General features: G+C 53.0%; 6 protein-coding genes across 6 annotated transcripts; 1 reads left to right on the forward strand and 5 right to left on the reverse strand.

Moving 5' to 3' along the window:
• Positions 1 to 99: 99 nt before the first annotated feature.
• Positions 100 to 1,832, reverse strand: BJX68DRAFT_279562 (cytochrome P450; the record flags this gene model as incomplete). The annotated part of the gene is made up of 5 exons (XM_071048765.1): positions 100 to 253; positions 305 to 471; positions 543 to 857; positions 912 to 1,700; positions 1,758 to 1,832. 5 exons carry the CDS (start codon positions 1,830 to 1,832, stop codon positions 100 to 102), a joined length of 1,500 nt encoding a protein of 499 aa, XP_070902263.1.
• A 1,564-nt stretch (positions 1,833 to 3,396) lies between these two features.
• BJX68DRAFT_253334 (Zn(II)2Cys6 transcription factor) lies at positions 3,397 to 4,680 on the forward strand (the record flags this gene model as incomplete). The annotated part of the gene is made up of 2 exons (XM_071042703.1): positions 3,397 to 3,477; positions 3,529 to 4,680. The coding sequence occupies 2 exons, from the start codon at positions 3,397 to 3,399 to the stop codon at positions 4,678 to 4,680; spliced, it is 1,233 nt and encodes a 410-aa protein (XP_070902264.1).
• A 63-nt stretch (positions 4,681 to 4,743) lies between these two features.
• BJX68DRAFT_263602 (MFS transporter) lies at positions 4,744 to 6,361 on the reverse strand (the record flags this gene model as incomplete). Its single annotated transcript, XM_071044730.1, has 3 exons — positions 4,744 to 5,571; positions 5,651 to 6,107; positions 6,174 to 6,361. The coding sequence occupies 3 exons, from the start codon at positions 6,359 to 6,361 to the stop codon at positions 4,744 to 4,746; spliced, it is 1,473 nt and encodes a 490-aa protein (XP_070902265.1).
• A 1,864-nt stretch (positions 6,362 to 8,225) lies between these two features.
• Positions 8,226 to 9,089, reverse strand: BJX68DRAFT_263603 (glutathione S-transferase family protein; the record flags this gene model as incomplete). The annotated part of the gene is made up of 3 exons (XM_071044731.1): positions 8,226 to 8,599; positions 8,697 to 8,902; positions 8,962 to 9,089. 3 exons carry the CDS (start codon positions 9,087 to 9,089, stop codon positions 8,226 to 8,228), a joined length of 708 nt encoding a protein of 235 aa, XP_070902266.1.
• Positions 9,090 to 9,521: 432 nt separating this feature from the next.
• On the reverse strand, positions 9,522 to 11,927 carry BJX68DRAFT_279566 (Zn(II)2Cys6 transcription factor; the record flags this gene model as incomplete). The annotated part of the gene is made up of 2 exons (XM_071048766.1): positions 9,522 to 9,844; positions 10,374 to 11,927. The coding sequence occupies 2 exons, from the start codon at positions 11,925 to 11,927 to the stop codon at positions 9,794 to 9,796; spliced, it is 1,605 nt and encodes a 534-aa protein (XP_070902267.1). The 3' UTR covers positions 9,522 to 9,793.
• Positions 11,928 to 12,784: 857 nt separating this feature from the next.
• Positions 12,785 to 14,051, reverse strand: BJX68DRAFT_263605 (uncharacterized protein; the record flags this gene model as incomplete). Its single annotated transcript, XM_071044732.1, has 3 exons — positions 12,785 to 13,210; positions 13,291 to 13,455; positions 13,542 to 14,051. The coding sequence occupies 3 exons, from the start codon at positions 14,049 to 14,051 to the stop codon at positions 12,785 to 12,787; spliced, it is 1,101 nt and encodes a 366-aa protein (XP_070902268.1).
• Between the last annotated feature and the right edge of the window lie 2,542 nt (positions 14,052 to 16,593).

The raw sequence follows: 16,593 nt of genomic DNA on the forward strand, positions 1-16,593 counted from the left end.
TTATTCAACACCCTAGGGTATGATTACAGGGAAGTGAAGAGGAGAGGACGAATACCGAATAGGCTCTTAACCTTGTACACGTGTCCTATCTCATGATCTCTAATCCCGTGGACTAAGATAGACCTTCAACGGACCCTTTTGCCACATCAGGAAGTTCTTCTGATCCATCCAATCAACACTCTCATCCGCAAGCGTCATGTCAAAGTTGAATATAACAAGTGCGAGAATGAGCCGCATCTCGCTGTACGCAAGGCTGCTTTGGGATCAGCAAGGCTCCAGATCAAGAAGACAACAGACGATGTACTTTCTCCCAATACAATTCCTCGGCCCAAAGTGGAAGGGTTGAAACGCCTCACGGCGGTCGTTGGTGAACTTGACGTTTCCCATGAATCGCTCGGGGTGGTATGTGTTTGGGTCTGCGAAGTAGTCTTCACGTCGGTAGAGGGCCCATTGGTGGATTGAGACGTTAGTCTGTCGTTGACAAACTAGCTTAGTGGGCACTCTGTGCCAAGTCAGGAGTATGGATCTTCCTGGTAACTTACGCCCTCGGGTATATACTGCCCCATCACCGTAGCTCCTCCTTTAGGAGTCACTCGAGGAAGCCCGTTGGCGATCGGAGGGTACATCCGCAAGGCCTCGTCAAGGCACGCGAGCATGTAGGTAAGTCTGTTCACACTAGTCATATTAATCTGCTCCTGGGTCTGGAATGTAGACCTGATCTCGTGCTTCAGTTTCTCGTAAGACTCAGGGTCTCGGAGAAGCAGGTATGTGACCCCGCTGAGCAGGGACGCGGTCGTCTCGGAGCCACCAATTACCAAGATTTCCGCGTTCGCAATCAGGTGTTCGACGCTCAGATCCTGCCGTTGTTAGCTGTCTCCAGGGGAATGTGTGGACGGGTGTGTTCCACCGACCAATTGATCCTTCTTCTTCAGCAGCCCTTCAATAAGGTCGGCCCGGTCACCCGGCATGGCCATCCGCTGCAGCATTTTTTTCTTTGTAAGATCCTTGTGTTTCTGCGCGCCGTCCTTGACCGACTGCGGGACAAGAGCCATGATTGCGCTCCGCAGCCACGGATAGAACGTCAGCGCCTGCAGGTACGACCCCAAATGTCCCGTGTCAAAGATACTCGCAATCCACCTGTCATAGGCCGACCCTTCTAAGCATCCAAACGGCTGCCCAAACGCCAGATCGCCAATAATATCAAACGTGGTAAAATTATACCAGTCCGAGATTGTAATCGCATCACCCGTCCCAGCCATCTCGCGCAGCTTCCCAAGCAAAATCTCCACATACCCCCTAATAAGCTGTTCCTGCTCCCTCATCCCCTTCTCCGAAAACCCATACGCAAGCTGCCGACGGAGCCGCTTATGCTGGTCATTATCCTCATTAACGACATGTAGCGGCTCGTCGACGAGCGGGCGGTAGAACCAATCAGCCTTGGCCATCTCCGGCAACCCGTTCTTGTGGCCCATTATATCCTTCCAGGCATCCGGGTGCGAGAAGGCGAGTTCGTCGGGGGCGATCCGGACGATGTCGCCGTAGCGTGCGTGCAGGGATAGCATGTCGAAGGGGAGGGTTCCGCTGCAGGCGCGGTAGAAGTAGGGGATTCGGGAGATTGCGTGAGATACGGGGCCTGGGAAGCGCCGGAGCGGGTGGAAGTAGATGTTGTATATGGCGTTGGTGAGGAGGTATACTAGCACCTGTTTGGTTTGTTAGTGACAAAAGAATCATATCCGTAAACTGGGTGCAGTAAGAACCGTCGACCCTGCGATCACCAGGCTGGAATTTGGACCCGGAAGTGCATAACCGAGGAGATAGACGTGGTCGAACATTGTTATTGAAGCGTCCAAGAACACAGTGATCCTGTCGTACAGTACCTGTCGTGCAATTGGTGGCTGGGCGGATTGAGACGTCGGATCGTGCACTTTACTCCACATATATAGATACGAAAAGTGATCGACAACCTCAATTCCCTGCAGTACTTAATCCAATCTGCATAACCATGGAACCCGAACCCGAATACGAACCCGACCCGCACTCGACGACCCACCCTCATTGTATAGTGGGGGTCGGGCAAGGGAGAGGGGAGGGGATGTTGTTCTTGGGCGGCAATTAAAACCCTCGTGCGTCTTCGTTCCGAGCGAGAAAAAAAAAGTTTCTGGCAATGGCTCTCGTCCTCCTACTGCCGAGGATGGATGGCACCTCATACAGACACCGCCGTGCGTGCAGGAGGTGCGATCTGCTGTCGATCTTCAGTCGTAACTATCCTTCCGAGACGGACATCTGGGATCAGGATTACGGGAGCTTCAACCCTGGCCAGGATACCACGCCGCCCTAGAAGTGAAGAGACACCCTTGCAACCCTACTTGTCTCTTACAGAGATTGAAACCATCGCCTTTAGAGGTATGATAGCCAGGTTTCGCTTCCGCCCGATGCTTTCAACCTAGTGGCCCCATGTGCTGGTTTGAACCAGACTAAAACAGGGCCTCTATCAGAATACTAAGACGAGATCACTTGTCTTTCAGGGTTCGATATTGCTGCATCTATTGGCTAACGGCACTTATTCAGCTCGTGGTAGGCTTTACCACTCACTATTAATATCCATCGCCGCATCTGCGAATCCGTGTGAATCTGGAAGAAAAACTACACAACAGCACTGGGTTACCTGAATACTAGGATTGACTCTTGTCCTCTCTCTATTTTGATTGCTACACTACGATTCCCAGGTTGTGGTGGATGGCCGTCTGAACCTCGGCGGTGCGGCAGTTTAGGGCTTTTGCCGAAGAGCCAAGAAGGTGCTGCGGCAAAGGGGCTAAACAAAAAGGCTGATTACTATACAAGCCCGCCTGAAAAGTGGAAGGGGAAGAAAGACTGCTCTAGCTGAGCGCTGATAGTTGGCCCATAGCCCCCCTGTTCAGCTCTTGAGTCAAGGAAGTGCTGGAAGCCTGAATTGTAACTTGTAAGCCGTAGCAGAAGACCTTGGATTGGGCAGATCTTACCGCATTCTTTTCTTATCCACTGGCCATGGTGCGTGACTATCACGCTCTCTCCAAGCCACATGACTCCGGTCTTGCCATTTGCCGTACATACTACCGGACGATAATTCTATGGGCGAAACCCCTGCTCTCTGTCGACATTCCTGTGAGCTAGCGCCGCTCGGGCCTCCTGCCTCGTTCTCGTTTCCATTCCTGATTCTAGTTAGTCCGCCTGCCCCTCTCCAATATTGATTGCAGGCCCGCTGCGAGCTTCAGTTAATCCAATCTTTGCTTCCTACCGAGTCTTTACAGAGGGCTCTGGATCTATTCTTACACAAGCCGCAGTTCCTCAAAACAACATGCTCCCTCATTCCTGAGGCACTAACCCTATATCCAGGGTTGAAAAGTGGACTTGGTCAGCATGGCGTCATTGGCCCATGGCCGCCGTGCCCATCGCAAATCAAAGTTAGGCTGTCTGCAATGCAAAAGGCGAAAGGTTAAGGTAAGCTTCCGAGCCCCGCCCTCAGCCATTATGTCCTTACCAAGGCCGCAGTGTGACGAAGTAAAGCCGGTCTGCCGTAATTGTGCACGGCATAAGGTGGGCTGCTCCTTCGGTGGCTTGTCCGCGCTTCCCCAGCACAACTTCACTGGCAGTTGCTTCACGCAACCGCCCCCCATTCACCCGTTGCGGAGCACCAGCCCAGCGAGCCAGAGGGTGGCTGCATTGGGGGAAACCGCCCAAGAAGCCCTAGTCCCACAGCGGCAGGTGCCACTCACATCCACTCTCCAACTCTTCGACATGGAGCTTCTGCACCACTACATAACATCAACCTGCTACACACTCTCAAGCAACTCCATCGTCCAAGCAATCTGGCGCGATGAGACCCCCCGCGTGGGGTTTACTATGCCCGCCGTCCTCCACGCACTCCTCGCGGTCTCGGCCCTCCACCTCGCGCGCTCGGACCCCGCGCGACGGGCCACCTGCTTATCCCAAGCACACGTGCACCATAATACGGCTGTCCAACTGGTGACACCACATCTCCCATCTCTAGCGTCGGATAATGGCGTCGGGCTATTTCTCTTCTCTGCACTGACGTGCATTTTTGCGTGCTGCGCGACCGCCCACGCTGAGTTCAGTTTGTTTGCTGAGCAGGGTCCTCTTGCCGAATGGGTTCGTCTTATCCGGGGGATGAAGACGGTTATCGAGCATACCAATCAGAACTTCCTGATGACGCCGCTGCGGCCGATGTTTGTTTATGGGAGCCGGCTGAGGACGACATCATCCTTTCACGATCTTGGATCGATTGAACGTGGGCGGGAACTTACGAGGGACTTACGACAGGCTATATACCACCATGTTTTCCACGACCAGACGTTATGGGATATTTGTGCGGAGGCCCTTGATGCACTGAGCAAGACCCTCGGGGTGGCTATGGCCGTGAATGAGGAGGAAGGCCCCAGCCTCCAGACGGGCGATGTATTCGCCTGGATCCTCGAATTGTCGGATCGGTACCTCGATCTACTGCTACAGGAAGACCCCTATGCTTTGGCCATTTTCGCACACTTTTGCGTGGCACTGCGACAGATTGAATGGATGTGGTGGACAGAGGGCCTGAGTCGGCGACTGCTGATGCAAATATACCCCGTCTTGGATGAGAGATATCATTGTTGGATGACATGGCCGCAGGAGCAGATAGACATTTGACTGATAAATATGATCTAAACCACAATAATGCCCATTTCGCGGTCCTCATGAATTCCCCCATCCCTATTTGGGCGGCCTCGACCTCTCCCTCAACCTCTCCCCAAAAAGCTGAAAAGCAATCGGAATCGGTGCCAGAGCGAGGGCAATAAAAGCGAGCAGACTATTCCCCCATCCCAACCCTAACTTGTCATACAACTGCAGCCCCCCAAGCGGGATAAGTCCACCGGCTAAACTGCGCAGAATCGTACACGCCGCAATGGCACTCGCCGCATGGACCGTAAACGCATCGACGAGATACGTCTGCACGCCCATGAGAACGAGAATCATACCAAAGCCCGTCACCGCGTTGCCGAATTCGGGCAGCAGCCAGTGGATCTGTTTATCCGTTGCCCAGCCGTAGATGAACAGTCCCGCGGGGATACTCAATGACCCCGGGAGGACGATGTACCAGGGTAGTCTGTCCTCAGGCTTGGGCTGCAGATCCTGCGCGAGTTTGATCTTGATCGCGCGGTCGCTTAGGATCCCCGCGTAGAGCAACCCGAGCAACATCCCAACCCCACTCCCAAGAAACGCAAGCCCGCTCGTCCCCGAGGAGAACCCATACTGCCCCTGGAAGACTGGCGCGAATGTTGTGAAGAGAATATACAGGAGGCCGTAGAGGACAGCAATGTAGATGCACATTGCGGCGACGATGGGTGAGAAGAGCAGCATGCGTGTTGGACGGACGAGCGCTTGGCGGAGACGCTGTGTTGAGGGGATCCCGTCGTCAAGTTGAGATCTGTAGCCTGGGTTCCCGGTTTCTTTGCGGAGACGCGAGGCTTTGCGTTCGAGGAGGGTCGGGGCGTAGGTTTCAGGGACGATAAAGGGGAATGTGACCATCACGATGCCGCCCTGGAGGCATCGACCATGAGTAAAGGCGGAGCTGGTATCTGGAGGAAACCTAGTGACTCTGGGGTGATATGACACTTACCACAATTGCAAGAACCCAAAACACCCATCGCCAGCTCGTCCCTTGCACGAGGTACCCGCCAACAACGGGACCGATTACGGGACCAAATAGGGGGCCAAGTGACCACAGAGCCATTGCCCTCCCCCGTAGTTCCGTCGGCATAATATCGCTAATATTCCCACTCCCAACTGTCGTAGGCGCGACCCCGGCAACACCATCAAAGAATCGAAACACAACAAGCGCGGCTATATTAGGGGCGACGGCACTCGCAATGTTGAAAACGAAGAAGACGAAGTTGCAGGTGTTGTAGACCATCATACGCCCGTAGTATTCGCTCAGCGGGGCGACAATGAGCGGGCCGAATGCGAAGCCGAGAATGTAGACGGAGACCACAAAGGTTGCGAGGATAGTTGACGTTGTGTTGAAATCCTCCATTACTTCTGGGACGCCTGGGGCGAACATTGATGAGGCGAGTGGTCTAAGATGGTGGCCACTGTAGTGAGTATTCCGTCAATATCGTCGCACAGAGCAAAGGCAGACATACGTTAAGAAGGTAACAAAAGAGATCATCGCGATAATTCCCCATTTCCGCTGCATACTCCAGTTCATGGGGTTGGCAGAGTCATTGGGGCCATCCCAAGATACAATCAACTCCGGATCAGCTTCGTTGGGTGATTGTGTCTGCGCCTCAGGCTCGTCTTTATGCTCCTCTGTCATGGTGTCCGCTGACATTGCGTTGAATATTTCTTGGAAATAAAGTTCACAGGGCGGCGACAAGGCCATGTAAAACAGACCTGTCCTCCGAGGCCTGCCAGGCGTTTTTTTTATGCAAATGCTGGTCGGAGTCACTCGTTACCGCTCATCTTTTCTGTGTGAAGGTACCTAGTAACAGCTCGTATTCGGATTTCCAGCGCTCCTATTGGCTCGCTACCCTGCCGTGTACCCAAGTTGTCGGTCACCACTATAATACATTTTATGACCACGAGAGTGACTAAATTAGCACATGTGCTTACTCTCCATTCCCCTAGTATACTGCAAACAACTGACTGGCAGTAAATGCTGCTCGGTCGCCAAGCCCTGGGTATCTTCGGGCTCCGGGTTGATATGAATCCGTGCAGAATTTTATGCGCGGGATCGAGTCGCTGGAGAGCCCGCTTCAGCTTTGGCATGCTTTGTGGCACTTATTCCATCTCTTCGGAGTCAACCTAGGTACTACACGCTGGTTAATTGTGTAGCTGGCCAGCGCCAACCAGGGGGGCCGGCTAAATAGCCTTGGCCATCCCGGCGAGCGACAGAGCAACCTATTCAGGATCTGGTCCAACGGATCAGAATAACATTATACGAAGCTCAACTGAGAGTGCGGGGTTCTAGGAGATGTTTAGATAAGCTCCATTACGCGTGTAATTCCGAATGGGCTGCCAAATAGATAGGCGCTGCGAGTTTCGTTGGTCGGATACAAGTACTGGCATACAATACACGGTAGATTTGTCATGTGGGTGTCGGCTATCCTCACTCCCTGGAGCATCGCTGCGCCCTGTGGTCAGGAGCATGAAAGACCTACTCTAAATATCCACATGTGGCCTAACACATAGATCCAAAAGTGCCTTCATTTTGCATTAAAGGTCAGGAGATTATGACTTGCAGTCAGTCCTCTTAGCTGTAGTACCCATGCTAAGCGGTTGGCTGATTTTGATAATGAGTTCATATCATGCAAAGGGCAAGTCCAAGGGGATATGCGGACTTCTATTATAAGACTGGAGGCCGTGAAATTAAGCTTCCTGCCGAGGAGTTGTAGGAGCTGAGTGGTCTTCGTATCTGGTATACATTCGAACATATTACTAAAGGGGCTTTCTGCATTACTTTGTTCCTTTGCCTCGCATGATCTTCATGGCTTGGCCTCGGTTTGTATGCCCTCCAGGTGTTGTTCTTTGGTTCTTCATCCTTGCTTGTCAGTTGACACGGCCAATGACGTACCACGGTAGACTTGCCTTTACAAAGGAGTTTCAATCACCATTGCCCATGAACCCTAATGCCACCTTCATTGCCATATTCGTCGGCCTGAATGTGGAGGCTCAAATGATATATGAGGTTAGCAAAGAAGGTTCCCACTGTCATGCCTCTTCGAGGAAAATGTCTTGAAAGGCATATTCCGAGTCTGATTCAAAGCATGTCCTGCAGAGGCTTTGTGCAACAAGCTATTCTTGGAAAAGCTAAACATTCTGTTCGAGTTTAAGTCCAGTAGGGCGAAATATTATAATTGGTCCTCCGCTCCTGCTACCAGCATACAGAATGCTGGTAGGAACCTGGTGGATAAGGCCAGCTAGAGCCAGTCTGAGCTTTGTCTACTATTACCTTCTTTGACAAAAGAACTGAATAACTCTAAGTAACCCTAGTCTTGTTCTGCAGGGGGGATGCTCTCTACTCTGACGCATTCCATCAAAATCTGTACCATAGCGCGGTGACTTCGGATGATCGACGATATCTAACCACCTCGTTGTCAGTCGACCACCATATTTGTAGTATTTTGCTTTTCGCTGAGAATTACATCAATCTAGTATTGTTTTGATCATAAATCACGGCCGACGTCCGTGTCAAACTAATGAACATCCGTGTTCCCCATCGCATCAATCCGCGCCCGATATTCCCTAAACCGCGCAGGCATCTGCTCAGGCGTCGTATCCGTCTTTGGAATCACAATTCCCCTCTGTACCGCCTCACGCTGCCTGATCTTTTCTACCCACCTGTGCAACGCCGGCCACTCGGCTAGATTGAGTTCCAGGGCAGCCGGCCCGATCTGAACCCACGAGAAGTTTGCAATGTCCGCAATGGTATACTTGGACCCAGCGAGATACGCGCTTTCCCTGAGTCGCGAGTCGAGTACACCATAAAGCCGCCTCGTCTCGTCGATGTACCGCTTGATTTCATAGTCGGAGCGCGTGGTGGCGAAGAGCCGGAAGTGCTCTGCTTGGCCTGTAAGGAGATGAGAATTAGTGTTAGCGGACCGGCAGCGGGAAGCAGACCAAACGGAGTCGACTAAAATATGGACACAGAAAGACAATAGACATACCCATCATCGGTCCAAGCCCTCCCATTTGGAACATTAACCAGGATAGCTGCTCCACATATTCCGGGGTGCCAGGCGCATAGCTAATCTTTCTCTCCCGGTCATAGTTGTCGGCTAGATAAAGCATGATAGCTCCGCTTTCAAAGACACGTTGGTCGTCGTCGAGCAGGGCGGGGATGCGGCCGTTGGGGTTTATCTTTAGGTACCACCTTTTTTTGGGAGTTAGCATGACTTTTCCTTGTTTATGATATGGACATCACGTGCTTACTCTTCCTTCTGGATATTGGTAGAGATGTTGATAGGCTCGACCTTGTACGGGATACCAAGCTCTTCAAGGGTGATGGACGCCTTGATGCCGTTTGGTGTTGGCCAGCTGTACAGGGTGAGCGGGGCCATGGTTGAGTAGCGAGTGGGTGAGAGTGCGACTATCTTTGAAGCTGCCCGTAAGTTCCAGGCGCGAGAAAACATTAGAGACTAAAGAACAGATACCCAACGGGCTCGAAGACGACATATATTTATACTCGTGTGGTTGCACTCGCCGTCATGTCAGCGTGAGCTTGGGGCTGATGTTAAATGCGGGGCCGTGGCTCGGTGTAACTTCAACCTGTAGATCCAGGATGGGAGCAGTCAGAACAAGCAATTTTTCATGGTTATTCATCGTGGGTCCTTCCGTATGCGGAGTAGATTAAATGCTTATTCGCGGTCGAGATCGTGGACCCCGTGGTCGCGACGCTTGCGTGCCGAGGGTCCGGATTCCCGGATACCCGGATTCCCCATTAATATCCGAATACCCTCGACTGTGTCTGTACACTCACCCAAGCCCCGGAAGCTACCATTAAAACTTGCGGGGCTAGCTGCAGCTGAGGCATACCCCAGATGATTCGCACTTTCTCACTGTTCTAGGCGCCAGGGTGCCACCACCGCATTAGCGCTAATGCGAGTGCCACCGAGCCGGTAGCTATTGTATAAAGTACAGTGACCTCCTTGGTACAAGGAAGGAATACGGGATTATGGTCCTAGACAGAAACGCAACCGGATACTCGATCAACCCATATCCAAATGTGCGTGTTCGTACCAACCCCCGGTAAGATGCATTTCCATTACGCGATGTCTGGTCCGCGATTCCTGGACGAATCTGAACCCGCTCCGCACTGGTACGAGTGCCTAGTGCAAGGTTGTTCCCAGTTAGTTAGACCCCAAAGGCTCAATAAAGGCAAACTTTTGATAACTACTTATGTGTTTTATTTTTTTATTTTTTCTTGTGTCATGCCCGAGTGTGTTGAATAACCAGGTCTACAATAGCGGAAAAGGCATTACCCATGCCAACGACCTTGCTCTCCTGGCAGTCTTATATTATAGTAGCGACCTTATCGCTGGAGTGCTACTTACACTCGGTAATTAACCTTAGAACTAGGGCGCTAACTAAGGCGCCGATGGTGGAGCAGTTAATTCATAACTATCCTTCAAAAAAACAAGTGCAAGTATGGTATGAGATAGACCGCATTGGTCTTATGTTATCGCGTAACTTGGCCTCGACGCCGAGGACCAAGAAGTCTCATCTGGTTGCGGGTCTTGTTTCTTGGATATCTTAAACTGTTTAGGCCCCTCGAATTCAAACACACGCTCACGCCTAAACAAATGCTGCGCTCGCGGGTCCGACAACCAGTAACTCAGTGTCACCATTCCCCGACCCTTTTCCTGATCAATCTGGATATCGACGGTGCGTATGCGGCCCTCCTCGGGAACGACCCCGGTAACGGGGTCCAGCGCTTCGGCCTCGACATCACACGCTGCCTGGCCCAGGTTCATGAGGAGGGTCGTATTGTGCAGCCCCTCGGAGTGCGGCCACAGGCGGAGGAGGTCGATTGCGCGTTGGCGCAGGGTGAAATCGCGACACTTGAGCGAGATCCAGCTGAGGGGCAGGCTGACGCCGAGGTCGATGACCAGGTTGGGCAGGTTCGCGCCGAACTCGGTGATGTAGCTCGTGATGATGTCGTCGGCGAGGTCGACTGCTTCGCTCCACTCGCGGGGAAAGTTGTCGAAGATCATCTCGGAGAGGCTTGTGCAGGCCTCGACGTTGATGTACAGCACGAGGTGGTGCAGCCGGATGACGTCTCGGCTGCGTAGTTCCCGGGGGGTCGCTAGAGGAGGGTGGTGGAGGGCTAGGAATGTGTCGAATGCTGCTACGTGGCGCGACAGGTACATTCTCATCTTGGGCTGTTCTGCCATGAGATTGTGGTAACTAGGGTCGTGGTCTGAATATCGCGTCCGCAGGATGGGCTGCGCCAGTCTCCAGAGAGCAAAGACGTTGTTGATGAGGGGATCGAGTGTCTCTCTGGCTCCGTTCAGGCTGTCGAACCACACGGGGCACGAGTCGAGGTCGATCACATTCGCAAAATGTTGATCGACGCTGGGAGCGAGCCGAGCCCATTCAAAGGGGGACGAATGCACGTCTATATGGGCAAAGGTTCGCCGCAGGGCCACTTCAAACCCGGAGCTGTTCCTTGGACAGGACGGATGCACTGCCCCGCTGATCACGGACGCCCGAGCAGTTGCGCCTTTGGCGTTGGCCAAGATGTTAACTCCATTCTGTATGTGCACGATTATCCCGCTGTAGTTGTTATTGAGGAGCTCGAACAGGACAAAGACCACGCAACAGACAAGGGCAACGCTCCTCATCTCAGGGTCATTGGACCCGAGTCTCCGCGCCAATGATCCCAGCGCCTTGCCATGCTGCTTCAAGGCAAAGTCCCTAAACGCGTTATCTGGCGAGCGGAGGTATCCCTGGCGCACAAGTGTCCCCTCGTGCAGTGCGCTGAACGCAACGACCGCGTAACAAACTGAGGGGTCGCTCTGGCACATCTGGAGCACAACATGCCATATATCCGCCGAGTCAAACAGGCTAACGAACATGGGAATCGTCTGGTTCTGGAAGATGTGGAAGCACCGCCGCTCATCAGACGTTTTGCCTGCAAGGGCAGCGCCCAGGTCGGCCTCGACAAGTCCCAGTCCCAGCCCCGGCTGGTTGCGGTTGCTGTTGCGGTTTCGCCATCTTGGGAGGCGTGTCATACTGTATCCCTCGCATTTTCGGCCCGTCGAGGTGCAGTTGCGGCATGAGCCGGGAGTCTCGTCGCATTTGACTCGGCGGATCCGGCACGTTTCACATCCCGTGCGCGCCCGGCGACTGTATCTTTTCTTTGGTCTCGAGGGCAGGGTATGGTCCGGTTCTAGCATAGTGGCTGAACTGCGAGCGCAGAGCCTTGGTTGGGAGAGAAGTCGTCTCGCCCCCTGGCTGGCTTTTTGAAGCGAGCTGAGGCTGTGGGTCCGCTTTTCGTGGGGGCCGCGCACTCATTCTCCAGTCATAACGGAGACAAGCTTCGGCTTCGGAGAAGCCAAGTGGGGAATTGTGCCTGCTAAGGCGCCCAAGATTCGGCATCATTATTCCTGCATATTCGGTTATGGAAGATAGGCGAGGTTCGCGAAGAGTAGAGTCCGGCCCACTACAGAGGCGACCAACCGATACCTATTTAACATGGAAAATCTCCGATTTTTCGCTACCTGCCTGATAATAAGAGCCACGAGTAATAGACCATATGAAAGCCAATCAGACGCTCTATATTCCCCATTTACCGAAAGAATTAAAGATAGTCTTAGAAAACAACTTCGGTAGAACTGTCAAAATTCCGAACTGTCTTGCAATGAGCAGCAAGATGTCCCCAGCCGCACAGTGACTTACATTGGTGCTAGCGAAGACACAGGCAAGTTGAGCATAATCAGACGAACGATCAGGAGTGTCGACCGAGTAATATTAGATACGATTCCAGTACGATAGAGCGGTAAATGGGGTCTGACGCAGAGTACACGGGTCAGGTCACTGCGCCAAAATCTTGCCTTGGTGGTTATAGGCTCAGTGATGCATAAATTCACTTATAGAGCTGGCGAACGAGGCTGACGAGCGTGATTCAGCGACGTGTGGCGGACAGCATAGTGCACTGACACTGTCCCCAAACAAGAGCGCGATGGCGTCAACATATCACCGCCCCATCCTTGGTTTCATTGCTCTGTATCCGTGCACAGCTACCCAGACGAGGCTATCCCGTAAGGAATTTGAACTCCTCAAAAATGGCCTTCCCTTCCAGGTCCTCGCCGCCAATCCTTCCCTGCAAAGTCCCAGACCACCGCGTATACGGCGCGTTTTCCCAACCGCCGGCGGTAATATAGGTCCCCGTCGCCATGAGCTCGACCCGTTCGTCAGGAAGGTCAATTGTGACCGTAAAGCCAGTCGGGTTCCCCGTCGAGATCAGCGGCGGATACGTCGCATTTGCTCCGTACGGCCGCACACTGAGGCCCGCGCACTGCGCAACGAGGACCTCGCCGTTCCGGCCAACATATGCCGCGACGGTATTTTCGCCCTCGGGCGTGAGCAGATCGTACCAGACGATGCTATAGTCGCCGACCCGGCCGTTGCCCCAGTACCACGAGCCGACGTTTGCCGCTATGCTTGCGGAGCCCCAGTTCTGGATGGGTTGGTATTGTCAGCATTGAGACCTGCCATGTGTGTGATCGGATGGATTAAATGTCAATGTCAGTCGCGCACCTGATCGTGATACCCAATCCCGATAAACTCAAACGGCTGGTCATGGATGGTGAACTGCACGGTGGCCTCTGCGTCTGGCACTGCGTTTGCCCAGCCAATATTCGGTGCGATCTGGAGGTTTTGCCCTGCTCCCGCGGGCCCACAGGGATAATGTGCAGGCGCAGTCTATGTACGGTTAGCCGAGTCATTAAATATCGATACTAGACAGAGCATGGATGGATGGATGGTGCACTCGCCGATCGTAGGGTCACAGACCCCGAGATCTCGGCTGACCGCAAGTCGACCCGGTAGAGGGACATGCCCGGCGAGCCAGCAAAGGAAGCCCACGTGTCGTGGTCCTCACGAAACAGCCCAGAAGCGCCATCGCCAACAACGGTGATGCGGGCCTCGGTCGCGTTGAACAAAAACGTTTCTGTCGTCCCGTTCCGCCATGTCACTTCGGCCTCGGCCAGCGTGAGGCTGGTATACCCTGCGCTCGCGAAGCCAGAAAGCAGATCAAAGCCGCCGGGCGTTGCCGTGTAAAATGCGACAACGATGCTGGCTTGCGCAGGGCCTGGGGTGGGGGATTCGACCGCCTCAAAGTACCAATCTGTCCACGTTGTGGAATTGATCGGGGAAACTTTCGGGCCGTCAAAGGATGAATTTCCAGACGTCCAGGTGACTTGGGAGACCTGGTCCGCTGGCAACGCGGGGACTATTGTGGTGGTTGCGTGGAGCGAGGGGACGAGCAATAGGAGCGAAAAGATGGAGGGCAAGTGCATTATGGATGCTGACTGCAGGGGCTTACTCTCGAAAAAGATACCAACATCAACTGGATTCCACCGTTTTATTTATTTTGGCATGGACTTCATTGAGCATCAAACGGCCAGAGTATTGCCGCAGAGCAGCAGAGTCCCCAATAACTCCGGGCCGCAAACGAAACCTCGCGGACTCTGACAGATTTTCCAGATCAACAGTGATTCGGTCGGTCGAAGAGCTTTCCTAAAGCAAAGCTATTGTCCAAGCGGACCCCATCAATGCGAAGATCCATGGTCAACAGACTCCACGAGTGAGATTAGGTCGCGGGCCCTGGTTCAGATCCCACGGTCTTAACAAGTGACACATCATTTCAGGCTCGGATCTAGAGGTGAAGAAAGCACGATCAATTGCACTGTCAGCCCTAGTCTCGATCTTGGTGTCGATCATGCGGAGTAATTGACGGCGTAATACTCCACTCGCAACCTTGTAATACGGAACCGACTCCCGGGAAAAGTGTTTTGAGCCATCTCGCTGATCTCGGGGTAAGCAGGAAGAAGAAAAGAACGATTTTCTCCTTCTTCACCGTCTTTGCTAACGTCAGATTTTGGTAAAGCCGCCGACGTACCGAGAAGATAACACTACCCTCACCTCTCTTGACGATCTCACCAGCCTCTTCGATTCAACTTACATAGTCATATGCCATTAGGCCGTCTTCCTCGTGGATCCGCCCTGATTTAAGCCCAAGGACAGTCCCTCCAAGGCGCCTCACGGCGCGACGTATCACATGCATGAGAGCAGGGATATGAGAAGATTGCCGTAGCAGGTGGCGTAGACCCAAACCTTGATCGAACCTGTGTGAAGCGCACCGTGCTGGGTCGATACACTACCTCTTGTGATATGCCTTTTATGTGTGACACGTTAATCCTTGGTCGCAGAACCTGTTGAGTTTGCGGATACCATGCAGGGATTATCCTGCAGCACCTTTCGAATGGACTCTTGTGTTGTGTGTTGATGGTTACGCCTGGATATAGAAAGCTGGTCCATTAGTGATATGGGCTGTGTGCAGTGGTTCGGAGTATCTTGCCATTGTACCCATCCGAGGATTGACCGTGCCCAATGCCGAGTCGAAGCCGGCATTCACTGGCTCTCATGCAGTGGGCAGTGGTCTTTCTATGGATCTTTCGAAGCCATTAACAGACTGGGTGCTGCTCACTTGAGCAGGCAGACCCGCCTACATTGTATTGCACATTCTTCTTGTCAAGATAAAGGAAAATCAAGCTTCACACCACGATCTAGCCCGAGATCCGAGAATGCTTGTTTGACGGAGTAGATTAAACGCGTGACCCACGGAGTGACAAACCCGCGATTGTGAAAAGCTCCTGGACCATGGTGGGCAAGATACGGACAGGGGATTGCATTCCTGCCGGGAACAACGAGGCGACAGCATCTTGCATCCGTCTGTAACCACGCACACTCTAAGACTCAAGACTCGATCCGAACGCCCGACCATGGTTGTACAAGCCCGGCGATATTCGACGCGGAACCTGATTGCACACGGTTCCTTGGCAGTCGGCCGCAATTGGGGACGCCACTCGCGTCGGATGATCGACGAGCGGCCGCGCCATAGGGGCAGCGATCTATTCTCAGACGAAAGTATTTTGTATAGCCGCTGGTACTGAGTATCCGGACTGACTTTCCGCGCTATAGTGGGGAGAGAGCGCGAGTTGTGGTATCGTTAGAGAGGTCGAGATCTCCCTGCACCAGGCAGGCGCCGGAGGTTGTCACCGCGTCTCCGCTTACGAGAAGAAAATCACCTGTCCTTGATGTAGATGGTCGCAGATAGTCTCTTCGAGAGTGTTGAGTCTCTGTGAGCTGTACAAGGTTGGCTAAAAAGCTGTTGCTTCATTAAGCTATGCTGGGTACGTCTTCGCTATGGACATGCCTGCCCTCCTGGTCTTGCCGTGGGAGATAATACTTTGATGCTTACCTGGACAATGGCTACGGATGCTGGGGAGGAGATGCCGTGATTGGTGGTCTTGTCTTTTCGTTCTTTTTTCTCCTTTTTTTTCCTTTTTCACTTGAATTCTTCAAATTTTTCAAGGGAATATGACATGCTAGTCCTTAGCTATACCTTAAGTCAACTCTTCTCAATCACTTAATTTTTTTTCTACGCAAATCAGAAAAGCATGCGAGTGCAGGTTCTTCCGAGATGCAGCTTGGTCCCCTTCCACGGCCTTGTAAGCGAAGTCCTATTAACGAACAAACCTTCCATCCTCCTCGGAGGTAGGCACTGAAATCTTCCGTGCGAGGTGGGCTTTCGGGAAACAGGGAATAGGACGGCATTGGCCAGGGTGTGGCTAGCCAGACTGCAGACGGTGAGTACCAAGAGTGCGAATCCTCTCCTCGTTGCGCTACGTCCCGCCCACCGTAGACGCACAACGCGCCGATGACAAGGATTCGAAGCCCTGACTGTAGGCATAATCCTCACTCTCAATAGTGTCGATGGTGTTCGTGTGGCGAGAGAGGATCTTAACCAGGACGTGGCTGCCGAATATCCGAACCTCG

Source organism: Aspergillus pseudodeflectus (assembly GCF_044049435.1).
Source record: "Aspergillus pseudodeflectus strain CBS 756.74 chromosome Unknown BJX68scaffold_8, whole genome shotgun sequence".
Lineage (NCBI taxonomy): Eukaryota > Fungi > Ascomycota > Eurotiomycetes > Eurotiales > Aspergillaceae > Aspergillus > Aspergillus pseudodeflectus.